Below are 25,514 nucleotides of genomic sequence, written 5' to 3' on the forward strand. Positions count from 1 at the left end.
AAGATGGACCGAATTTGGCCTTTGAAGGTCAGACAATAAGAAAATGAGTGCCTTCTTACTGAACTGTATCCTTTGATTTGGAGTGGAGGAGGGGCGTGTTACTGTGTATATTACCGTAATCACTACTGCTACTGTAGCATAGCTTGAAGGGCAAGTCAACTGGATCAGCTTTGTTAAAGTCTTTTTGTTATTTCTAGATGATAAATTCATTTTCTTTTTATCTTATCTATTTAAAATGCTTGGTAAGGATAAATTGCAGTGACTCACCACCACCTCTGGAATATTTTGCACTGTTGCTGAGAGACAGGCAAAGAATGCAGGCTGGAATAAATTTACATTTCCATGTGAATACAGTTGGATAATGACAGAAATGCAATCTGGATTTTTGAAGTCAGTATAGATATGATTACAATCTATTCAACACATTTGATTTTGATAATGGGTGTGTGGAAATTATCTAGAAATTATCTCTAGGGAGAAATTATAATATATAATTAAATACAGGGTATAAAACTGATTATACCTTAAATTAACATAACCTTTTTGAGTGGATTACAGGGCATGTCAGTGCCCCAAACTGTTAATTTTGAGTCTAGTTCAGAGCTCTGCAAGACAGAAGCCTTCTGAGATCGTGTATGAGTGATGATACTCTGTAACATTTCAGACAAATCAAAATGTTCAACTGCACATTCAATGCATAGTGTATACCATCCACGGAGCTTTCCCATGCAGGAGGAAGATTTCTTGGCTGCACAAGGGAAAAGGGGAAGATCCTTAGTAGGAAACAGATTTATCCTAGCTCCAGACCTGATTTTCCCCATGCATTACCATGCCTGACCAGTTCACATCAGGTGGTCTGGCCTTTTTGAGGACTTCAGGCAGTGATCTGAGTAAAAGGCAGTATTGCAATCCAGTTCCTGGTGTAATCTATAAGTAGAGAAAAGATAGCCAGAAAAGATGTTAATCAGTATGTATGCAGTATTATTGTAGCTATGTCAATCCCAGGATATTAGAAAGACAAACTTGTCTATGTCACCAATAGATGTTGGTCTAATAAATGATGTTCCCCCATCTGTCTGTGTTAATCAATCACTGATGCATTTTCCAGGTGTATGTAGATTGATGCCCATCACATTGGAGAACAGGCTTCCTGGTCAATGGCCAGTCCTGAACCTGAAGGCATGTACCCTGTATTTACTTTGACAGCCAATCAGATGACAGCAATCACATCCAAGAATGCAGCCTTTCCTCTGACCTAATGAAGGCCTACATAAGAATATAAGAATGGCCATACTGGCCTGGGACAGATCAAAGGTCTATCAAGCTCAGTATCCTGTCTTCTAACAGTGGTAAATGCCAGGTGCCCCAGGGGGAATGAACAGAGCAGGTAATTCTCAAGTGATCTATCCCAAGTCACCTATTCCCAACTTCTGACAAACAGAGCCTGGGGCAGGGGTGGGCAATAATTTTAGAAGAGGGGACACTTCACTAATTTTTGGGCCATCATGGAAGAGATGAGGCCCCTGCCAGAAGGGGTGGGGCAGGAACACTTCCATGCTTCCCCTCCCATGGACCCTGATTGGCCTGGGGATCAGGAAGCACATGGGGAGTCTTTTTCCTGCCCTCCCCCTGCCTAGAGAGAACTGCCAGCTATTCTGAATGGCTGGTGGTTCCCCCTAGGCACCTGCCCCCTTGCAAGGCAGAAGGAGATTTTGTGAGCTCCCCCCAACTCCAGGCCAGTCAGGGCCTGGGGGTGGGAGAAGTGCACAAAGTCTCTTGCTCTCTGCCCCTGCCCTGCAATGAGCGTGCGGCACTTGCAGGGTGGGGGGCAGGGAGTGAGAGACTCTGTGCACTTCTCCTGCCCTCAGGTCCTGATTGGTCTGGGGGTGAGGGAGGGGAAGAGTGTTTGTGAGCTGGATCCACCCACTTGGCAGGCTCATTCCGGCTCGTGGAGGTCCCTTTGCCAGCCCCTGGCCTAGGAACACCGACCCTACCCATCCTGGCTAATAGCCATTGATGGGCTGATCCTCCATGAACTTCTCTAGTTCTCTTTTGAACCCTGTTATAGTCTTAACCTCCAGCAAAGAGTCCCACGGGTTGACTATATATTGTGTGAAGAAATACTTTATTTTGTTTGATTTAAACCTGCTGCCTATTAATTTAATTGATGGCCCCTAGTTCTTGTGTTATGAAAAGGAGTAAACAGCGCTTACTTACTTTCTCTATACCAATCATGATTTTATAGATCATACCTCCCCTTAGTTGTCTTTTTTTTCCAAGCTGAAAGGTCCCAGTCTTATTAATCTCTTTTCATATGGAAGTAGTTGCATACCTCTAATCATTTTTGTTGCTCTTTTCTGTACCTTTTCCATTTTCGAAATATCGTTTCTGACATTGGGCAGTGTTCAAGATGTGGGCATACCATAGATTTCTACTGAGGCAATATGATACTTTCTGTCTTATCATCTACCCCCTTTCCAGTGATTCCCAACATTCTTTTAGCGTTTTTGACTGCCACTGCACATTGAGTGGATTTTTTTCAGGGACCTATACATAATAGTCCCAAGATCTTTTTATTGAATGGCAATAGATAATTTAGCACCCATCATTTTGTTTGTTTAGTTGGGATGATGTTTTCTAATGTCATCACTTTGCATTTATCACTATTGAATTTCATCTGCCATTTTGTTTCCTGGTCTCCCAGTTTTATGAGATCCCTTTGTAACTCTTTGCAATTTGCTTTGGACTTAACTATCTTGAGTAGTTTTGTATCATCTGCAAATTTTGCGTCCTCACTGTTTACCCTTTTTTTCCAGACCATTTATGGATATTTTGAATAAACGATTCTCAAACTTGCATTGTGACTTCGTTCTGACAACAAAAATTACTCCACGATCCCAAGGGCTTCTATTGTGACAGGGGGTTGGGGGGTCAAGTAACGTTATACCTGGGCAATGAGGCTTGGGTTTCACACTTGCTGGGTCCCAGGGCCAACATGAGCGTTGGATGCTTTTCACAAACATAAATTTTGTTTAGTGAGACCCAGTTACTGAGTTTAAACCAGGAGTGACTGGATAAAATTTTTAACACACGTGGTCAGACTTGGGAATATCTTATTGTCCTTTCTAGTCTTAAATTCTACGAATCTATGAGATATCTCAGGGTAATAAACAGAGGAGATTTCAAATGCCAGAATAGAATCCTCCATCTTCAGCAATGCAACCAGACTTGCTCAAAGCAAGCCAGGTTATGGCATGGTGTGATCTGATAGATTTTACATCCTTATTAAAATTGGGATCCTTTGCAATCTGTCCATTTTATGCAAATTATGTTTGGTCCCTGGGCTTCTGGAAATTTGGCAATGTAGCCCTCATTTGAGCAACATCTGGCTTCCCCGGTTTTAGAGCACACACTGAGATAAAAGTGTGGAGCATTCTCAACCCCTCTAGATTTTGGTGCGAATTGATGGTACTCATCACTTCTGGATTGACTCAGAAAACATTTTTCTTTCAGTCAATCCCTTTAGCATCATGAAGATACCATAAGAATTGTACTGTAAGATAAGCTTTAAATAAAATGTGTACCATTTAAAAGCAATAGTGAGCACATTCCAAAAGATCTCCTTCATCTTCATTTTTAAGGAGGATCTAATTGTCCTCTCTAGTAGCGCCTCTGTGCTTCCTATACTTCCAATCCAAAGGGGATTGTTTATACTTGTTCTTGTGTTGTTGTTCTATGGCCTGTCTTTTTTTCTAACCCTGCCAACTTACTTAAATGTTATCCTTAATATCTGCATTTCTATTCTCCATATTTCCAGTCCTTTTAAACTGATCAATTATCCATTAAAAAAACCAGAAACAACAACAAAAAACTATTCAGATTTTTAAATGAATCTCCGCATGAGACAAAGGTATTTAAAATTAATAGTGAAGAAATCTATGTGAGGGATAAGGACATAGTTAAGCAAGTTTTTCAGATATGGTTTCAATCAGTGACATGGATATGTATATATGTACAGGAAATAAATTAACAGGGAAAATGTAGAAGAGGAGAGAGACAATGGGTAGGAAAAACAATTCTAAAAAGGTACAGACTGTTCACCAGATTGATTTTGTCTTGTTCTGATTTTTTAAAGGATTCCATACACAGTAGCATGAAATTAATTATATTTGTCATGTAACCTGAAGATAAGATTATTATACAATGTTTACATTTAATTTATGTGAACCTACTTAACATACCAAGGACCAATTTTATGGAAGTCAGTTTGGCTTTTGCCATGGTTTTCAATGGGAGTAGGACTATCACATAAGAAACCCAGATGTCTAAAATATTGTTTTATTAGAATGTGGGGCCTAATCCAAAACCAAGGGAAGTAAGTAGAAACATTTCTCATTGTATCCAGTGGTCTGGGATCAACCCCTTCTAGTTCAAACAGTGGGAATAGCCTTGATTGAACCCCACCTTCTCAAATAAATTCTGCTCCTTGACTGGCTGTAGGTTCCATTGCTGGCATGAGGGAGATAAGACTCTCATGGAGATTTTTAAGTCACACACAAGTGATCTTGGACTCTATAACGGGGCCCGATCCTGCAACGCTCCCCGGAACCACACGGCTGAGGAACGCGGTCCCTGGCCTCTTATAGGGCTGTCAAAAGTCTTGCGCTCTGCTCCCAGGGCCGCCCGCAAGCCGGGCTGCAGCAAGAAGATGGGGGATTATTGCCCGAGAGGCAGAAGCGTTCACTCCTGTCACAGGAGGGTTTGGATCCGAAGTAGCATGCGGTGGGAACCACACCCTGCGGCTCCCCTGGGGTTTGTGATTCCCGACTCCAGCGTGTGCTAAGCTCAGTGAGGCTAATGGGGGCGGGCGGCTTGAATGCCTGTAAGTGCCATCAAGGGGCGCCTTCTTCTCCGCGAGAAGAGGAGACAGCACACCAGCCCCCGGCACTCACTCGGCGTCGCTCGGTGGCAATGAAAACGAAATGGGAAGCAGAGATGTTACAAGTGTTACAGGTGCACCGCTCCGGGCTCCATAGGATAGAGGTAGCCGCTACAGTAACAGGAGCAGCTTTCTGGAGTGAATCCTGTTTAATAGCAACCCCCCCTCCTCCCCACACACCACCTTCCTGGAGTCACACCCAGCAAAGTGCCCGCGCTTCTCAGAGCCGATCCTGCAGCCGATCCTGCAAAACTCCCTTTGAACTCAGACAAGCAGAGGTGTGTGTGTGTGTGTGTGTGTGTGTGATCTCAGACAAGCAGAGAGGGGTGTGTGTGTGTGTGTGTGTGTGTGTGATCTCAGACAAGCAGAGAGGTGTGTGTGTGTGTGTGTGATCTCAGACAAGCAGAGAGGTGTGTGTGTGTGTGTGTGATCTCAGACAAGCAGAGAGGGGTGTGTGTGTGTGTGTGTGTGTGTGTGATCTCAGACAAGCAGAGAGGTGTGTGTGTGTGTGTGTGTGTGTGTGATCTCAGACAAGCAGAGAGGTGTGTGTGTGTGTGTGATCTCAGACAAGCAGAGAGGTGTGTGTGTGTGTGTGATCTCAGACAAGCAGAGAGGTGTGTGTGTGTGTGTGTGTATGTGTGTGTGAGATCTCAGACAAGCAGAGAGGTGTGTGTGTGTGTGAGAGAGATCTCAGACAAGCAGAGAGGTGTGTGTGTGTGTGTGTGTGTGTGTGTGTGTGTGTGTGTGAGAGAGAGAGAGAGAGAGAGAGAGAGATCTCAGACAAGCAGAGAGGTGTGTGTATGTGTGTGTGTGTCCTGCCCCCGTGTTTACCCTGGGGAAAAACCAGGCGCTCCTCACTGGCCCAGTTCGCTGAGTCGTTTTTCAAATAAATCACCCAGCCCCGCGGTCACTGCTCCCCATGCTCACAAGATGCGGCAGAAGGGCCAAAAGGAAGGCCTGGCTCCTTACTGTGCAGGCGCCTTTCAGCCTCGAGTTCTTCACTGGTCTGGTCTCCAGGCTCTCGCCGCTACATCTCGCCCGGGCGAATCTTGCCAGCTGGTCACGTTCCAACCCATTCTGCTCCGCAAAGCCGCCCGTGTACACTTAACGCAAGCAAGAGTAGCGGGGCTGGAAACATTAGCTTGGCTCTTTCCGAACCCTGGACTCATTCCTGAGCGCGGCCCTTCGCCTAGAAATAGAAACAACGATTGCACAACCCGTGTGGGTCTGAGACTCGCTAACTGGTTACATTGCGCAAAGAGAGAGGGGGAGAATTCACTTTTCCGAGTCTGCAGGTCGTAGCAGGGAAACTTCCCACTCGGTTTACAGCAGAAGTAAGGCGTCCCGGATCCGGCCCATTGCACACACATTACTATTTCTCCTACTCATACTTTTCCTTGTAGTTCGCACATCCTCCCACCCCCCACCCCCAGCTATTCCTGAATCCAGCACAACGCGCTCAGCTTACGTCGCTGCAGCTAGACATTTCGGGAACGTGTGTCAAGACTTTTCTTTGTAAAATTCCAGACCTACCTTTGGCTCTGACCTTTATACGCCAGGAGACCCTCCCCTCCTCCGAGCCACACACCCTACACGGAGCTAGAGAACAGGCACCTCCACTTTCCCAGTTGGTCATCGCCCAAGTTTGGTGTTTTCAAGGGTAAAACGCATGCGGGACTCCTCTGAGGAAGCCTGCAAAAAAACATTGCGGTGCCTGTTTAAACAAGTGTGTCTGAACAGGAAAATCAAACAGACAGGGAGCGACTTCGGTTTCCCCGCTGATATGATGTTTGAAATGATAAGCAAGGATATATTTTCACATAATTGGGCTGTGTCAGGGCCGCAGCCGTTTGATCAGATAGGAACTTTCTATGTAGTCTCACATCAGAGGACTAGTAAACTACAAATTAAAGCAGGCTTCAGATTTTGTCTGCGAAGTAACCAACTAAGTGGAAGTTTATTCTTAAAGGTCACAACTGAAAAAAATCATTAGAATGTGACCAGCATAACTAGGTACAGAATATAGAAAAGAGCAGGATGAGATTAGTCTGGGAAGGAGTTATTTTCAGTGTATGTTCGCTGAAAAAAGCCCATAAACGCGGAGCAGATAAAGATTAACATCTCTTAAGATATAATGGGAGCTTTAGAGTTCACCCTTTCATCATCTCAAATTATTACTTGCTTCCTATATACTGGAATGTCGCGCAGGACAGAGCAGGACACGGGGTAAGCCAGGTTGTATGTAATTAGCGGTGGGGTGGATTTCTTTTTGTGCGAACAGTATTTGCAAAGCTAGTTTAAAATGAGTTTTAGAAACTTTTATCCCTGCATTATTTTTGAGTTTGGGGTATTTTGTTCTGGCTTTTAAAGTTAAAGTGTCTGGCATAATTAAATGCATACGTTTTCTTATTCAAACTGAATCAGCTTTCAGTGAATGTGTGATATATTTTGGTGAATTCCAAATACCCTGGCATTTTCACTTGCTATTCAAATCCGAGTTATAAACCTGGGAAGTGGGAAAAGCCTTCTTGATTGAAGTCTTCTTGTTACCGGAACTGAACGACCTTCAATACTTTCGCCCAGTTCTGGCTCGCTCAAAACTCCCACTGAAGTGAAGGAAAGTTTTAGACTCTATTCTTCTATATAAGTAACGGAGGAAGCAACGTGCTTATATTTGTTATCAGGAAAAGAGCCTTGTCGAATTAACGACCTTCCTTAGAGGTTTGATCTGGCACAGAAATGTGTCTGGCTGAACATTAATTACCACAACATACATTATTATTCTCTACGGGTCAGTCTCACGATCGTATTCTCAGAGCCCGAGCATAGAGAAAGAAAATATGGAATTGTGCCTACACAACTATTTTGCTTTCCAGGCTTCGGTTCGCCCACTGCTCTGAAGCAGCGGGCAAAAGAAAACTGGAGGAGGCGACCTGAATGTGGTCAGGTGAGCTCAATCAGAGCCATTTGTCAAGAAAAAGTCAAGGCTGACGTCTAAGAGGTAAATATAGCAGGAGCCTCTGTCTGGGTTCTTAGAGCTGCTGCTGTGAATAACTTCCCAAGGGCGCGAAGTGTTTGCAATTTAGGTCCAAGTCGTGCAACCCTTCTCGTAATCAAAGAGAGTTTTGCTCCGTGAGCCAATGCAGTGTCGGTAGGTTTCTCTGAATAAGCATGGTTCTGTGAATGCATTCTACACTCTCCTATCTTCCTAACTATGGATTTCTCTCTCTCCCTCCCCTCCGCCTCCCCCCTCCAATCAAATCTCGTTACTATTTTACTGCTCAGGTCAAAGGGAGCATAATTCGTTTGACACACGGGTAGAAAAATTAATTACACGTGGGAGTGGGATAATGTAGTTCTCTGTAGATGCTGCGAAAAGCCAAAAGTGGTGGCGAGGACAGAATCAGTTTGAAATACTTCCATTTTTTGTTGCTTATTTTTCTTCCTTAAGCATCCAAAAAACACAGAGAAATATTAAAATATATTACTCTACTTAAGAAAAGGCACTATGATCAAATATTGTAAATTAGTATTTTTAGTATAAAGACATACAATTAATATGTGCGTGTGTTTATACCTAGCTTCACTGGGAGGTATCCTTATCTGCATTTTACAGATGGGTAAACAGAGCCTTTACAGAGCTTTGCATTTTACAGAGCTTTGCATCCGTGGATATACCGTTGTGGATGCAGATGCAAAATTTGTATCTACAGCCCTGTACATTTGCTGATATCTGCTTTATATCTGTGGATATCTGTCAGTCATTTTTGTGGATATGGATGGGGATACAAATTTTTTAACTGCATAGAGCTGTACAGATGGGGAAACTGCAGTGAAATGACCTATCCAACATCACTCAGCAGGCTAGTAGATTGGAACTAGAAGTCAAATCTCCCGAGTCTCATTCCAGTGCTCTATCTACTAGGCCATACTACATCTCCTTTATGTACATAGGTGCATGTGAATTATATCCAATAAACACATTATTCCTCTTTTAACAGTCATATAGATATAGAGCTGAAGCTCTGTGTAAGCTGCAATGCTTGTCTCTCTCATCAAAAGAAGTTGGTCCAGTAAAAGATGTTCCTCATCCACTTTGTTCATATCTTGGGACCAACACAACTAAAACAATAACACTTCAGGGGTGCACACCCCCACACTCCCACACACCCATGTGGACATGCACTTTGCATTTCTCTTTCTGATCATTTCAAAATGAGAATTTAGCAAGGGAATATTACTGGATTTTAGTAAAAGAGTAACAGGTCCCATCCTGTATATCCAAAAATCAACGAGAATCTTGCCATTAACTTTAATAGCAATAGGCCTGCATCTTCAGACTCTCTACCACAGGCTCGCCAGTAAAGGGGGAAATATTTTTACTAGGTTCGCAGTAGCCTTTGCTTCCAAAGGACATACAGCTACTCTCCTTCACTGGGCAACCTTTTCTTGCTTCTGTGGGGGCAGTGAACTGTGTGTGTCATAGAGGTGAGTTTAATGAGTACTCTCGAGGCTGTTTGAAAGGCTGGTAGAGGCTTTTTTTTTTAAACTTGCAGGAAATCCTGGCTGTTGAACAGAAAAGTGAAATCACCAATAGGGCTGGCATACCCGTTACACAAATAATGTCCATAACACATATGCCGGGAATAGCATGACTGCAACCGGAGCTGAGCTGATGTTTAAACATGTTATCTCGGCAGTTCCAGATTCTAATCATGCCAGCAGCAGGCCAGTTTAGGTTGCGTCTAGTTCTGGGGGTGATGGCAACTCTGATGAAACTGCGCTTTCCCACAGCAAAGCCTGGGTTGTACAAAATATTAGGAATTCCCCTCCCCCTCCTCTGGCAAAGACATTGTTTGGCCACACCGATATGTTGGAATGATGTCACTCTGCAGTATCCTAGCTAGCCATCAGGTGCGAAAGAACGTGGTGAATTTCTAACCAGGCGGTTGCACACAGGGAAATTTAAAATCTGTGAATGACTTCGAAAGCTCTAGAAGTATATTTCCCCCCTTTGACTAGAAGATAGCTGGTTTCGGTTACCATATAGTTATAACCTCCTTTTCAAGGAGGGTAATTGGCATCCATATTTCGCCTGAATGGCTTGATGCAATCATTTTACAACCCCCATTGTCACTAGGTAAAAATAAATCTCCGGGTGACCTTATTCCCATCGAGCACAGAGGGAATTTCCCGGCGGATCGGGCCCCAGGGTTGAATAAATACACACCCTCGGCTCAAAGAAAAGGCGCATTACCATGCATCGCTATATGATGACAATAGGAAAGCTAAAAACAAGTGCAGCAGAAAGCATCGTCAGTTTCAGATTAGCTATCCGCAGGGCTCTCCTCTGATGTAAAAGCGGCGGAGCAACTCTGACTGCCGTGGGGCTGTAACAGTTTACACCCGTTGAGAATCTCACCTGATCAGGGGATGGAAGAAAAAAATCCTCTAGAGTCTAAACCATATTGGGGATATTTGTCTTCATGTATTTTCCTTCGTCTGTATTTTCCAAAAAAATTGATTATTTAGCTGAAACAGATACCTTCACTGCAGAGTAATACTCTTACTCGTTTCAGTGGGCACATCTGATGCAAAAGTGAAATATCTCTATTGGGAAGAGGCTCAGGTCTTGGAACTTTTACAATTTGCGATTTAAGAAAACGTGGCGACATGTTTTTCTCCCTGATATACGTTTTTCTAATGGCCTTTGCATCAAATGTTTTCCAGTGACTTATCGTCGTGTAAGGATTGGCTGTTGCACAATAGGAAAAGAAGCGGGGGATTGTTCCAAAGGTTTTACAATTTGGAGTATTTCATCTTCTTCAAAAGAAAAAAAACTATGGCTTTATGAGCAAATGATTAGAAGAAGACTGGGAATACAATAATTACCCCAAATGGAAACCCAGACCGCAGGCAAACAATACAGCTTTTGTGAGGGGCTCTGCCTGTTAAAAAACCTAGCAAATCTCATAACTTGGTGCGGGCAAAATCCTTTTCTTGCGCAACGATATGTAAAATGCTCCTGAGAAACACGGAATAAACATGGGAACTTTGTAAACCAGCATTGGAATGAGCTTACCCCCAGGATCTGACATTGGCTGGCAGTACAAGCATGGGCTCTTTAAACCACAGACTGTTTTGCCATCTTACAGAATCTGGGACAAATAGGCTACGTCTAGATAGCGTTTGGTGACATTTAGCCAATAAACAAGCACTTGAACCCAGACCTGCCTTACTCCTTTGTGGAATTCACTGAGGTTCAAGGGAACAGAGTTGGGCGGAGAAAGTTCTGTTTTGAATGAGCCTTCTTTCTAGGAGATCCGAGAGAACATAATTTACAGTCTTCATATTGTATAATTGTGCCTCTGGAAAAAAAGGACCAGCGGGGCCCCAGCTATCATATTTACTCATAATGATCGCATTCTATTTCGAGTCACAACGAGTCATGTAATCAGGTTCCCATTTGTGCGGGAGGGCAGAAAGAGGAGGGCGACTAAACTTTATTTACTTATTTATATCCTCTCAGCTCTCTGTTGATCTTGTCTAAGGTAACACACGAAACCATTGTGATATTCGCCTTTCCCAATAAAAGGCCATTGGAACCATAGCTGACAGGTTAATTGCACGTCTCTAAAGTAATTGTCATACGTTAATGTTTTAGCTAAGCCTGCCCTGACTGGGCCCGCAGAGCTCTACTCCTCCCCCTCTTTTTACATATTTCAAAGCTAACTTTTTGGTTAACGGGACATGGCCAGGAGCAAAGGGTGGGTTATAAAACACTCTTTTTTAAAAAAGCCCCAAGCGTCTAGGAGAGTGCACGTCATTGGACTGCAAGGTTTGCTAAGGCTGGGTGGAGCAGCTTGCCACAGGGTGTGTATAATCGTGGCTAGCAAAGGGACTGAATTGAAGAGGGAAATCTAATGCGGTTCACAAAACTCTTCTTCATGATCAGCACGGATGGACATATAACGCCTGGATACAGTTGAAATAGAAATACACGTTGTCTCAGTGGCTTGCTTGCTTCCCTATAGTTTAACTAAAGAGCAGATTAAATATAGATGAAAGGGTGATGTATTCTGCGCCGCAACTTAGAGGCATTGGCTGCGACAGGATCGGGCCCCAGGACAAGTATCTAAACACACACATCATGCTTCCTAACCACGGCCAGAACTCCTTGGCCCGCGCCTCCCGTGTGACTAGCACACACACATACTGCATTGAACTTCAGCGATTTGGCCTCAGACTGAGCGGATCGCTGTTGAACCTCTGCATTTTCCTTCGCTGATAGAATTGTGCATGCAAAAAAGGCAACCCATTTTTAACGCATGGAAGAATATAATGTATAGTCACTGGCAGGTGGGGGGCGAATTTTCCTTTGGGAGCCTTGTCACCGCTATGTGTTTAATGTTTAAGATAAAAAGAGATAGCAATTCATTTGAAAACCTAAAGAGGGTTAAATGAACAACCTCAAAGCATCAGAGGGGTAGCCGTGTTAGTCTGAATCTGCAAAAGCGACTAGGAGTCCTGTGGCACCTTATAGACTAACCGAAGTGTTGGAGCATAAGCTTTCGTGGGCAAAGACCCACTTCGTCAGATGCCTCAAAGCAGCCCCTCAGGTTAACAGCTGCTAGGGAATGCCAAGTCGCAGATACCTGCGTGGAAGGCTACTCCCGAGCAGAAATAAACTTTGGACCCGATGCTGCTCCTTTTGAAATCGACTGCTCTACTACCTTTGGGTTAAATGAGGGGTAGGATCAGGCTCACGGAAGGAAGAAAAAGGATGAATGGAAGTTGTTTTTAATCAGATTTGATCATATTTGTTGGCGAGACTGGACGATTAACTCAATCAATGGATGGATGCTTTATCAGAAAGAAAGAAAGAAAGAAAGAAAGAAAGAAAGAAAGAAAGAAAGAAAGAAAGAAAGAAGTTGAACGAGTAGCTTGGAAAACAAAAGAAGCCTAAATCAATTGCTAAAATTATACCTAATTAATACTAAGAGAGGGAAAACATTACACGGAGGTCAGTTTCATTTAACCGGGAGCGAGCACTAGTGATATGATACCATTTGTGTCTTTTCACCATCATCGACACAATCACCTATAGGGAGTGATGCTGAAGTACATTACAGAAGTTGGTATATTTATCAAAGCCCCTCCCCCTCTTTAAAAGGCGTGTTGTCACTGAAGGGAATCCACTGCGTTTGCCATGGGGACTTTTACCAAGAGAGCCAAGTTCCCTTTTGGGCAAAGCAAAGAGTCTCGGAGTCTGTTTGACATCTTGAAGCTTAAATAACCGTAAGGCATTGTTACTCCCTGGCAGCAAAGTGCCTCGTTACGCCTGATTGAGCTAATTGCTTTGAAATAGGATATATTATCTATAATTATAGAGATCTTGGAGGAGACGGCCAGCCTTTTCTTTCATCTTTTCCAAGTGCATCATAATGTCGCGATCAAATTAATTTGGGCCACTTGAAATAGTGCCTTCCATTCAGCCGCGAGCCCCACCGCGTCTTAAAGAGACAAGGACGCCTTTGCAATTGGGGGGCTTGTTTGACCAACAAAATTACCACTCTGAGTAATCTCAGGAGGAACATACCAGGTGGCTCGGACCTTAAAAGTACTTAAAATATGTTTGATCAGCTCGTTTCGCTTTATTAAGGTTCAGGGCTGGAAAAGAGGACGTGTGTGTGCAAGCTTAGGATTCTGAGAGAGTAGTAAGTCTGCAGGACAATTTTAACACTAGGAATGTGTGTAGGTCTTTGGGTAGTTTCCATAAAGACCCAGACACATAATAAACGAACTAGACATCTGTAAGTACCGCGCGCATAGTTTGATGTATCTTTCCAAACGATCTGCAGTACCGGGCATCCTTGGTTACAAATGCAAGCACATGGCCACTTTGAGTCCAATTCCAGGGTGTCTTTACAGTTCGGTTTCTGGAACTCAGTTTCCGAGGCTGCAAAGTCTGTCTTGTACTTTGCCGAGCTGTCTGATCTCCAGTAACTTAAGACAAAAGGGAACTACTGTTTTTTCAACCCCTTCTTTCGTATTTCTCCGCTCTCATTCAAAAGTAACGTTTACAAAAGTGAGACAATGCCCTGAATTGGCTGAGAGCTGCCTTATCTCTCCCCCCTTCTCCTTATAATCATTTGTTGTATTCACACACTGAAAAAAATGCGATAGGTAATGGGTTTTCATAGCACAGTTACTGTATTAAACTGGACGGCGTAGGACGCTAATTGAGGCTTCGCTAATTCCAATAAAAACACTGGCTAAAACAGGGAGCCATAACACCTCCTTCTGCTCTCACTTCATTTCGGGATTTCTGAGAGCCCCGAAAGGAGAATGAGGGAGAGTTATGGCAAAGCAGCTGTCAGAGTCCTATCATAGCACCAGCAAAATAAAGTGCCTACGATCCCTCAGTGTTAGATCCTCCAGAGCAGAGCAACTCACACAGGAAAAGCTTTGACATTAAAATCCTTCCGCTAAACATATCAAACAATCTCAGGGAAGATTTCTTTGCACCGAGGTAAAAGGGGTCGCTTTCTCCTGCATAGGGTCTAGTATGTTAATTAAAAAAATGAAAGAAACTACTGGCTTCCCCTTTTCAAGCAAAGCGCTTGCCACAGCCTGTGAATTACAACCTAGCCCTTGCTCTGTTACAATGATTAACATCCCACCAGGTATGACAGAAATGTAAACATAAAACGTTGATTGCTGGGAGATAAATAAGGACAATTATCTCCTGACAACTCTGAACTAGAGCAGGATCTCGCTGTCAGGATGGGATACACACCCATCTCCTACAGCCCCAGCGACACCCGCCACTCCCCTCGCTACATTCTTAAAAAAAAATCAAAGCAAGATATTTTCCATTCACGTCCGACAGCAACGTAAAGGCTGCTAACAAAGGTCGAACAATTACGCCTTCCTTTCTTGTTGAACTACTGCGTTTGGAAACCAGAAATAAGAATCCTACCTGATGGGCAACTTAAAAAAAAACACAAAGATTTTATATTGGAAGAATAAGAAGAAATGTTGCCCCGCATCCAGCATCGGGGGTTGGGAAAATGTGCTGTGATTGGTAGAGCAAACTAATTTTGTCAGGCTGAATGTGCTGATGTCCCAGGGCTAAGGCGTCTTGCTCCCTTGATGCGGGTTAACGTCCTCAATAGTCCCCCTCCAGCTGAAGCCTTTGATCAGACCGCTGCTGGCGCCTAAAAACAACATCACTTGTCTGCCTATTAGAGGCACTGACTAATCGTGACAGATTGTTTATTCTCGCAATTAGCAATGCAGCCGCTTCTCGGGGAAGCCACTCACCCCAGCGGACCGACTCACAAGGATCGATAGGAGCCGCAGGGGGAAAAATTGCTCTTCATTCCCACCAGACTGCAGAAAGGAGGCCGGGCAGAACTTGCACATTCCACGCGGCTATCCGAAAGCAGGAGCTATGGGGTTTTAAAAAGGAACAGCAACAGACTATGAGTTTGATCCCATGACTGTATTTGAAACCGTTTTCACGTCAGCTTGTAAATGAAAATGTAAGGGTCACACCTGAATGAAATGTGGTAGCAAATTGCAGTACACTTCACATATATTTTATAGGTGTGTCTAGGTGTGCAGACATCTGAGAGTACATTTTTAACAAGCACATACAAATAATCTTTTTGTAAAGGATCATATATAATATACGGACCAAAATATGCTATATCCTATACGCAGTATAATATTTTGGTGCGTATATTATATAGGATCCTTTATTTAAAAATAATTATATATATAAAATTCATTCTTGCGCACGTATACACATAGACATATATGTGTGGAAAAATGAATTATATACAAGATAATTAATTTCAATCAGATCTGTCACTTACCAGATAATAAAGTTTCATAACCTATACGCTCATAACCTACAAGTTTTATTGGGTCCAGTTAAAATGAAAGGGAATTCGCTGTCCCTCCCCGTTTAGATAATTACCCTTAAATGACTGCAAGAGCCTCTTGTGTTTCTAGGAGATTAGAGCCCTGCAGCTATCAATAAACTTTTCTCAGCGAGTGGCCAATCACGGTTTTAGAGAGCTGCTCAGCTTTACTGCACATCCGTCCCGGGCACAAGGATAAGGGATCGTAAAACAAAAGTTACAAAACAAAATGGCTAAGTCTTTAATGGGTCGAGAAGCTTAGGTTTTCTTTTTACATTAATGCATATTTTATTATATATTATTATCTATGCACATCCAGGCGCATATTTAATGGTTATATCACACTTTCACTTTATATATATCTACAGAGACATAAGTACATGGAAACACCGGCGTTTACAAGATATGTGCTCATTTTAAAATAATCTTGTTTTGAACGCACAGACAGCTGGTGAAGTGTATAAGGACCCACATTGCGAAGTCGCACCAGGGGCAGCGGTGTTTTAGTTATGTTAACATGTTATGTCCATAGCAGGCAAAACTAGACTTAATTTCGGGAGTGTATTAGTATACCCGAATATTATTCCTTTGGATCTTTTCTACTCTTCACCACGCGCCGCAGGCGTTTATTGGGCATAAACACGGAGGGCATTTGTATAAGTGGGAGTTTGCTTTATTTCTCATTGCCATCGATTTAAAAACAAACCCAACAACAAGACGTAGAATGTGTCTAGCATCAACGACCCATGGGCTCCTTTACACTGGAAAAAAAAAGCAACCCATAACAATCTGGGGGTTAGAAATGTGCGGCTCATAGAATTTCCATCGCAGTAAAAACAAAACCAACCAAACAAAACCCTGGCATGAATAGAACGCAAGAGGCTTGAATGGGAGCCATTCTTGCCAAAGACAAGAGACAGGGGCACAGGATTTACTCCAGAGGAAAGTTTCCCACTAACATCCTCGCGGTACAGCGGGAGCAAGAAGGCAGCGGCCTGTTGATAGTAGCGAAGTCCCGCTCCGCGGCCAATGGGAAACGGCCGTCCCTCCCCTCTGCGCGCTGATTGGACAGCTCTGGAGTTCGCTCGGCCTTATTAGCAAGTCCTGCGGGGAGCTGGGGCTGTAAAGTGCCCGACGCCCCGAAAGCGAAGCGAAGGAGTTTGCTGCTGCACTGGCTGGTCCCGACCCCCATGAACGGCGGCTGCCGCGGCTCAGCGCTGAGCTCGGGGAGGAGGACTGCCTCTGCATGGCCCCCGGCGTTGATATGACTACTGTACAGCTCGGGGTCAACAGCGAGGAGCCTCCCGCGTCTGCTTTCAGCAAGCCCGGCAGCTGCATCCCGGCGAGCGTGGCGGCGATGGGCGGAGAGGAGGAGGCTGACAAGCCCAAAGTGTCCCCTTCCCTCCTGCCCTTCAGCGTGGAGGCGCTCATGGCTGATCACAGGAAACCGGGGGCCAGAGAGATCCTCGCCCCCAGCCCCGAAGGGGCAGTGCCTCTGGCTGCTGGGACTTCTACTCACCAGACGCTCAGTCCCAGGGTGGGATCTTTATCGGCGGCAGCAGACACGCCGGCTTCCCCGCTGCCGATCAACAGCCATTTTCCTGTCGGGGGACTAGTAACGCTGCCCGAAGATGCCCTTGTCAAATCGGAGAGCCCCGAGAAGCAAGAGAGGACGGCCTGGATGCAGAGCCCCAGGTTCTCCCCACCCCCTCCTAGTAAGTAGGAACTCCGGCTCGTGTGTGTGTGTGTGTGTGTGTGTGTGTGTGTGTGTGTGTGTGTGTGTGTGTGTGTGTGTGTGTGTGTGTGTGTGTGTGTGTGTGTGTGTCGGTGGTACCGCCTAGGCGCTGGGCACCAGACCGCGGTGCCGCTCGCAGGGCGATTCCGCAGCACGGATGTTTGGGACTCAGTGGCCGAGGCTTTTGCTAGTTAGTTTTAAATTGCACCATAGAGAAGTCACGCTTGTTCCCCCCTCGCCCCAAAACAGCACCCCGGGCTATTGCCCATCGCCTGCCGTGCGGGACAGCCCTCGCAGAGCACGGAGCATGGAGTCCCACTTTACGCTGGGTTAGTTATGCTGACGTTCCGTACGATTTCCCCCTTTCCCAGCGCGTTTAACACAGTAACTTTAAAAACAAACAAACGGTATTTACATTGTCGCCAATGACCGAAGATGGCCTCATGGCAGGGAGGAGTTGAAATGTCTCATACCAAACGTTTGGGGGAAATAATACTTGATGGCGTATGCCCGCTAAAGTGTGGATTTGAACGAACCATACCCATTCTGCTAGCATGGCCTCAGCGCTGTGGCGTTCCTCTTGGAAGTAGTTTGTTTGGTAGCGAGACACCCAAAGATCTGGGACTTTGTTATAGGCGTCATGACGGCAGGCTCTGATTGCAAGTGGCTTACTTTGAAAACACATGAATCTTGCAAATGTATATTTTCCCACTTTATTCTTGATACAAATACAAGTACAATTGTAAAACTATCCCTCCGGTTGAATTGTATTTATATGAAACCAAACCTGCCTAGTTATTGTACAGAGTTCCAGAAATTCTGTAAACTCAGAGGAGAAGCATCCTATCTCTAGTTCTTTGTGGGCCCCATTCTGCTAGCCTTCCTAAATAAAATGAGCAGAATTTACTGTATACCCAAGTTGCCCTAGACACGGTCGAAACTCGTTCAAAGGCCGTTGGGAGAAGACAGGCGTTGTGTGGAGCCTATTTTTCGTGGCTTTCATTTATTTTTCTATTACAAAATAAGTAGCGGTATTTTTAAACTAAAAATAAAATAGGCCAGAGGTTGGGAGAGACTCTTGTATTTTGAATGAGGCCATAGGAAGCAGAACGATGAAGGGCAATAGGGCGACAGAGTGTTAATTCAGAACTCATAATTAATTACAGGCTTAATCTCTTTCCCAGGGGCCTAATGAAGAGGGTGTGAGCCTGCAAAAGCCGGCCTGTTTTGTTTATTTTTTTAGTTAGTCTAATAAAAAAAGACAACGCGTACTTTCTTCCCGCTCTGTCGTAGGTTAATGCCGCTATCCTTTTCCCGTCTTGTGCCTTTTACAAAGTTAAGCGGGCCCTGAGGACATGGGTACCTGATCCAGTGCAAAGCATTGTGTAGGTGTAGGGTATTCGGTATGAAGCGAGGCTGGGGATCTAGCTATGAGGCCTCAGTGGATATTAGTATCCTTGGGACTCGCAGTGACCATCTGGGGAGAGTATACACCGCTCCTCCGCAGGAGATGGTCGGGTCATTTCAAAGGTGTCCTAAACACTGGAGATGGGCCCGCTTCGCTGCCCCAGCCCGCTGCATTTGGGTAGGGGTTAGGTCCTGACGTTTAGCCCCCAGACTCAACCCTCTCGCCCACTCCTAGTCTGGCTGGGACTTTAGCAACCTGCGCCCGGGAGCGGCTCTGCAGCTCTGCCCCGTGCCAGGTGCGATGCGCGGATACTCAGTTGGGTTTTATTGTTGTGTGTCCTTGTTGCCCCTTCTCCCCTCCCGCAGGGCGGCTGAGCCCCCCGGCCTGCACCCTGCGCAAGCACAAGACCAACAGGAAGCCTCGGACCCCGTTCACCACGGCGCAGCTGCTGGCCCTGGAGAGGAAGTTTCGGCAGAAGCAGTATCTGTCCATCGCCGAGCGAGCCGAGTTCTCCAGCTCGCTGAGCCTCACCGAGACCCAGGTGAAGATCTGGTTCCAGAACCGGCGCGCCAAGGCCAAGCGGTTGCAGGAGGCCGAGCTGGAGAAGCTGAAGATGGCAGCCAAGCCCATGCTGCCCCCGGCCGCTTTCGGCATCTCCTTCCCTTTGGGCGGCCCGGCCGTGGCGGGCGCTTCCCTGTACGGAGCCTCCAGCCCTTTCCAGCGGGCAGGGCTGCCTGTGGCTCCCGTGGGACTGTACACAGCTCACGTGGGATACAGCATGTACCACCTAACATAGAGGGCAGCGGGCGCATGGAGCCCACCGACAGCAGCCTGGCTGGGGCACCCCTCCCTCCAAAGCCAGCTCCTGGCCAAGCCTAACCCCCTTGTCCTCACCAAGCCCCGCTTGGCTTTCAGGTGCCCTCCCCTTTCGGCCCTGGGCCTCCCGTCCCATTCAGGCTCCTTAAACTCTGCCAAGTTCCTAAGGGCCCCTTTGCAGAGACTTCCAGCCACGGGGGCCCCACGGTCAGGTCTGGCTTCGTTGGCCTCTTTTAGCTCTTTAGTCTTCTGCGCCCTTGCCAGTGCTTTCCACGCGCTGCTCCTCCTTCAGAGCCGATGCCCCCTCCGGGGGAAGCCAAAAACATCAACCAGCTTCCAGCTCAGACCAGGGGCCTGGCTCCAAGCCCTCTGATTCCTTCCCAGGTGAACTCCAGACATGCAGCGCTAAGAGTTTGGGGACAGACCACTGCGTTTTGGGGAAGGGTTGGCTTGGGACGGAGATGACACAGGCTGAATGCCAGGAACACTTTTCTCTCTCTCAAGCAAGACAGAGACAAAATGTACCAATAGTCTCGCGGTATCCATTTAACAGCGCTGTCTGTTACTTGTGTTTCTTCCTCCAACCGCTCCTTTGGAAGGGGCTCTGTGTACTATGTAATATACTGTATATTTGAAATTTTATTATCATTTATATTATAGCTATATTTGTTAAATAAATTAATTTTAAGCTACAAGGATTGGCGCATTTTGATTTCCCTTTGTCTCCACCCCAGAACTGAGCTAACGAATTGGAATTTGTTCTCCTCCCAACTAAGACATCACTGAAATTCCGCAGAGAGCACACATGGAGAGAAATATTTTCCTGGGGGTGATACACATCCTGTTGCCTTGCCCAGCCCGTCACATATTTTAGAAGTTATTTTAATTTTACTTTATAAGTCTCTCTTCCCCCCCCCCCCCCCACACTTTTTTCCTCTAATGCGAAATAAATATCCTGAGCCAGCGAGCAATCTGGACTCGACAAGAATTGCTCGGTCAATGGAAGGGAGAAGAGGCATTGGAATGCCGAGCTCAGCTGATTGCTTGACTCCCCACTTCCTTGTCCCAGGTTAATTCAAAGCCGGGTTGAACAGACTAACTTCCCCACGTGGCCACATTTCACAAGCCCCAGTTCTCCATGCGATTAGTGAATTAGGTGACACATTTCTAACCCGTGTGCTGCTGTTGAGATACACCCCTCTCCCCAATTTCCAGCCATTTGTCCAGTTCAAAACTCCGGGAGCATTGCAGGAGTATTACAAAGCTCTGAGGCGGAAACTGGTGTCTTCTCTGAAAAGTTATCGGGGCTACAAGCAAACTAGACCTCGGGAAATCCGAGGCTGCCCTTCTCTAGGCTAGGCTGCCCTTGGGGACCCTGACCGATCTACGGGCTGAAGGAGACTGCGGAGGGGGCTCTAATCAGGTCACTCGGTGTACTAAGGGGGGTATTGCGGTGATAGGGGATACTTTCTAGTCAGTCCCGGGGGAGGTGGAGGAAGGAGCGGGACATTGTCGCCCCCGGTTCGGGGTGGAAAGGAGCCCAGGATACCTCCATGCCTTGTGTTGGGTGGGCAGTGGTGAAAGCCAGCAAGCGGGGGACTGGGAGGCTGAGGGGACAGATCTTGCAATTTGGGGTGGCGGATGGGGGCTAGGGACGTGAGTCTCCTACAGGAAAGGGGGCGGGGCAGCTCAAATTCTTCCCTGATGGTGTTCAGCTTAGCGCTGGCGCCTGGAGAGCTCCGAGGGACCCCCAGGTTCTCTGGACTCTGTAACTCTCCCAAAGGTCAATTTCAAACCGGCTTTGATCGGAGTCTGAACGTGTCGAGCCTTAGAGCCACTCCAGGGATTCCCTTACACCGCGGGCACTGGCCTAGGGCAGCCACGGGCCAGCCCGGGCGAGAGCACTCGGCTAGCGGGTGCGGGGAGGCGAACCCGCCAAACGCGAAGGCCCGCAGGCCGCAGCGGTTCGTTCCGGTGTTCACGTACCAATCCGGGGCATAAAGGGAAACATCTCCCCAGAAACCCACGGACCCGAGCTACACCCCCAAGATCCTACCGCGTCCAAGCGTGAAGTCCCCCAGGAGACGCGCCCATTGTCGCTGTGACATGAATGCGCCCCATAAATCCTGCCCAGCCCTGCCACTCGGTTGGTTTTCGTTGTGCGAAGGGTCGCTAGGGAAGCACTTTCCTCTTTCCCCTATTTCTGTCTCTACGTCCAGGCAAGGGCGCCGGGCTTTGCCTGATCCCAGCAACTGAAAACACTGAGACTGCAGCAAAGTTAGGAGGGAAGTAATTGCTGTAATGAGCCCAGGCCATGTGGCTCCAGCGAGGCTGTAGCTGGGGGCAACGCGGGGCTTTTATCGTCTTCGAAATATCCACGACGCTGTCAATAACTCGGCCCTGCAGACGTGCGCCTTGCCCCTCTCTCAAGCGCCGGCTGTTGTGAGCACCCCGCTTTCCCCTCACTTTCCCCCTACCCCCGGTCCTTTTCTCCCCCTGCGTGCCCGGCTTTCTGGCCTCTTCTCCCCGCTTTGTGAACGTGACAGCGGCTGCAATAATGTCCAGAGCCCCTCGTGCCGTGGCGAGCCACACCGAGATGCTGGCGATTTCCCACCTTCCGGCTCGGAGACAGCGGCCCGGGCTAGCGCAGCCTCCTGGTCCCAGAATGTACTTGAGAAGCGCTTTTCAAAGGACCCCCCGGCAGGAGTCAGCCCCGGGCTTCACGGGACGCAGCGTTTGCTTTTGGGAAACTAGGGGCTGCCTCCCTCAGCCCTGGCTGGGTAAGACATCGCTTCCAGCCCAAACAAAGCTGAGATTTGAAACCAGAGCGATGCCATTTCATCGCTCGGACTGTTTTACACGATGCTCCTTTGGGATCAATCTCTGAAGCCCCGAGTCCTACGAACGTGCCTTTGCTTTAGGTTCCCTCCGCTGACCCCTGGGGGAAAGTCCCTGGCTGCTCAATTAAACCCAGATGAGAACAATTAATAACTAAGTAATGACAATAAGTTGGGAATCACACGGATGAACGCGCCATGTGAATAGGAAAAGCGCACACAAAAGAGCAAAAAGGATTTGTCGGCTCGTTTTAAGGGGGAATTGGCTTTTCTTTTCTCTTCCCTCCGGCTTACCAGCAAATAAAACTCACTTTGGTGTCTTTGTCGCCTTAAGGATCTCAGTGGGCAGTTGGAAATGAGAATGGCTGTTTTCCTTTCAACTTGAGGGTGCTGGCGCCACGCAGCCCCAAGGATAGAGAGTAGCCAAAGCAAAGTTTCCTAATAACTCTCCTCCCGCCAGTCAATTCTCTCTCTCTCTCTCTCTCTCACACACACACACACAGCAGATCGCCACGCTTATCTATGAAGGCAATGCACACACAACGTATAGCACACAAGGCGGTCCCCACAAATCCCCCTAATGTAGAACATTGCATGTACCCCCTCCTCCACACACCCACACTGTCTGTGCTACAGGGAAAACAAACCAGACAAAACCCAGGAGAGCGCCTCTCATGTAAGAAGTGGCATGTTAATGCAAATCGCTCCGGAGGAAATAATACACACAGTAGCCACACCAGGGGAGAGTAAACAAATGAAAAAGGAAGCCATTTTGGTAACTCTTCCCCTTTCTCCCCCCATGAGTCCAGTTGCAGTATTTTGCTTGTCTCCATTATACTCTTAAGAAGCCACCTTTAATACACTGGCCAGCCAGCAAATCTCTACATACTTTGAACATGACAGGCACCCCCTCCCTAAACACCACACTGTGCCTGTCCAAATTGTAAATGGCTAGCCAAAATTCAAGGCTCCACAAGGTGAAATAGTTGTTCTCCCAGTTTAAAGTAGGGAAGAAGGCTGCTCCAAATGTAGAATCATGCTGCCCTTCACACACAAGAAGAACAACAGGAAAAACCGGCTGAAGAAATGTCTCACTAGAGCCTGGCTTTATAGTGTGTTGTGAATTTCTGGTTATTTTAATGCATCTTGCAGAATTTAAGATTTAATTTGAGATGCACTTTAGTGGTTGGTCCCTCTGAATGTGACCCTGATGACATGTTGGGTAAAAGTTTCAGGAGCACCTAGGTGACTTAGGAACCTAAGTCCATGTCTACACACAGTTCTTGTATCAGTTTAACTATTCTTGTTAGAGATACCATTTTTCTACCAAAATAATTAAGTGACCTTATACCCACATATCTGCACTGACCCTAGGGGACTTGTAACAGTAATTAAAGTAGCAGAGTTTTTGTGTATAGACAAAGCCCAAAATCACTATTGACAATGTGACTCAAATTCCTAAGTCATTTAGGCAATGTTGAAAAAAATTATTCTGTGTTGTTAGTGAAACTGGAACAGTAGCTCTGAGGGCTATCTACTCACACATGATACATATAACTTTATCAGTGACTTTCATATACAATGCAGCTGGCCATTGACTGGGTTACAATGCCATTCTAACTAACTGTCCCCTGTTTATCTCCATTATATTCTCAAGAATACCACCTTTAATACACTGGCCAGCCAGCAAATCTCTACATACCCTTTATTACAATTGGAGCTATGTTGTAATAGAGCAAGGAGACAACTGTGTCACTTATCAAAACAGCATTTGTGCACTAGGCAGCTGTGATGTACCCTTCCCCTCATCTAGCTAGGCTGTTGATTCTGAAGCTTAATGATGAAAATTTAAATGGAACAATTGTTATACATTTTACTGCTTATCACTGTAGGAAAAACATCCCATGAGTCTGAGGCTAGGCAGGAACCTTCTTGAGATAGAGTGTCCCACCTACAGGAGGCTTGAAGGAGTAAACTAGACCAATTAGCCTAGAAGCTGCACCTGGAGGAAAGCTGGGTTCTTTTAAGGCCTAACTAGCTGATGAAGTCCAGCTGAGGGAGGAACTGGATGGGGGTTTATAAATCCAGGACATGAACAACCAAAGGAGGTGTATGGGAGAAGGAAGATGTGTTGGGGGCTATTTAGAGCAGCTAGCCTGCAGCTCCTCTCAGAGAGGAGCAATTTCTGTTTGGCAAACCCAGAGGTCTTGAGAGAGCCAGAAGAGCTCAGGGAAAGGCAGCAAGTTTCAGGAGGGAGCAGACTGTGGGTGGTGTATAGAGGGTCCCTGAGCTGAAACATGGGCCTGAGGGTGGGTCTGGGTCTCCTGCTGGCCACTAGGAAAATAAGACCATCAGCATGGGGCTGAAGAAGATTGCTTGGAATAGATTAACTGTGTGTGGAAGGACTTAACTACTCCTGATGGGGAAACCATATAATGAGGAGGGCAGAGTCACAAAGAGGAGCTGACCATTCCTAGAATGTGAGAGGAGCTGGAGAGAGGGGGAAAAAAGATGGAGAAAATGGAGTGATAGAATGGGACTACTGGAATGGGCAAGGGGCATAGGCCTGTCTGAGCTAATCCCCAGAGCTGCCAGGACAGAGTGCTATCCAGGTGTGAGTAAAGCCCACATCATTCACTCCTATTGAAATCAGCATTGTAGGATTAGGTCCTCAATGTATTTGATTTAGCATAATTGGATTCCCTGGGAAGGATGTTCTACAGGCATAGGGACCAAGTCTGAAAGTGACTGAGTGTCTTCAAGTTCCATTAACTTCTCATTGTTGTACCCCACCAGTAGCTAGCCCCAGGGCTCTGGGGGGAGGGGAGCGGAGCATGGACAGGCAGTA

At 46.3% G+C, this 25,514-nt stretch overlaps 1 protein-coding gene and 2 long non-coding RNA genes across 4 annotated transcripts; 2 read left to right on the top strand and 1 right to left on the bottom strand.

The window, feature by feature from the left end:
- Positions 1–313: 313 nt before the first annotated feature.
- LOC142829481 (uncharacterized) lies at positions 314–15,659 on the bottom strand. Of its 2 annotated transcripts, XR_012903907.1 has the most exons (4): positions 15,266–15,659; positions 6,473–6,631; positions 5,909–6,128; positions 314–927 (listed from the first exon to the last, which is right to left on the bottom strand). It is a non-coding gene; the product is annotated as an uncharacterized LOC142829481 (long non-coding RNA). The 2 variants fall into 2 exon arrangements; XR_012903906.1 differs by lacking the exon at positions 314–927 and having other exon boundaries at positions 5,500–6,128.
- On the top strand, positions 6,950–13,673 carry LOC106732365 (uncharacterized). Its single transcript, XR_001368629.2, has 3 exons — positions 6,950–7,165; positions 7,816–7,940; positions 10,670–13,673. It is a non-coding gene; the product is annotated as an uncharacterized LOC106732365 (long non-coding RNA).
- A 1,317-nt stretch (positions 15,660–16,976) lies between the features above and the next one.
- On the top strand, positions 16,977–20,527 carry MSX1 (msh homeobox 1). The gene is made up of 2 exons (XM_006128196.3): positions 16,977–17,585; positions 19,379–20,527. The coding sequence occupies exons 1-2, from the start codon at positions 17,117–17,119 to the stop codon at positions 19,807–19,809; spliced, it is 900 nt and encodes a 299-aa protein (XP_006128258.1). The 5' UTR covers positions 16,977–17,116; the 3' UTR covers positions 19,810–20,527.
- Positions 20,528–25,514: the final 4,987 nt, after the last annotated feature.

This window comes from Pelodiscus sinensis, chromosome 5 (assembly GCF_049634645.1).
Source record: "Pelodiscus sinensis isolate JC-2024 chromosome 5, ASM4963464v1, whole genome shotgun sequence".
In the NCBI taxonomy this organism is placed as follows: Eukaryota; Metazoa; Chordata; order Testudines; family Trionychidae; genus Pelodiscus; species Pelodiscus sinensis.

Coding starts and splice junctions, on each gene's coding strand:
- MSX1 (XM_006128196.3), top strand. CDS start 17,117: ATGGCCCCCGGCGTTGATATGACTACTGTACAGCTCGGGGTCAACAGC. Junction 17,586..19,378: donor GTTCTCCCCACCCCCTCCTA/GTAAGTAGGAAC, acceptor CCCCTCCCGCAG/GGCGGCTGAGCCCCCCGGCC.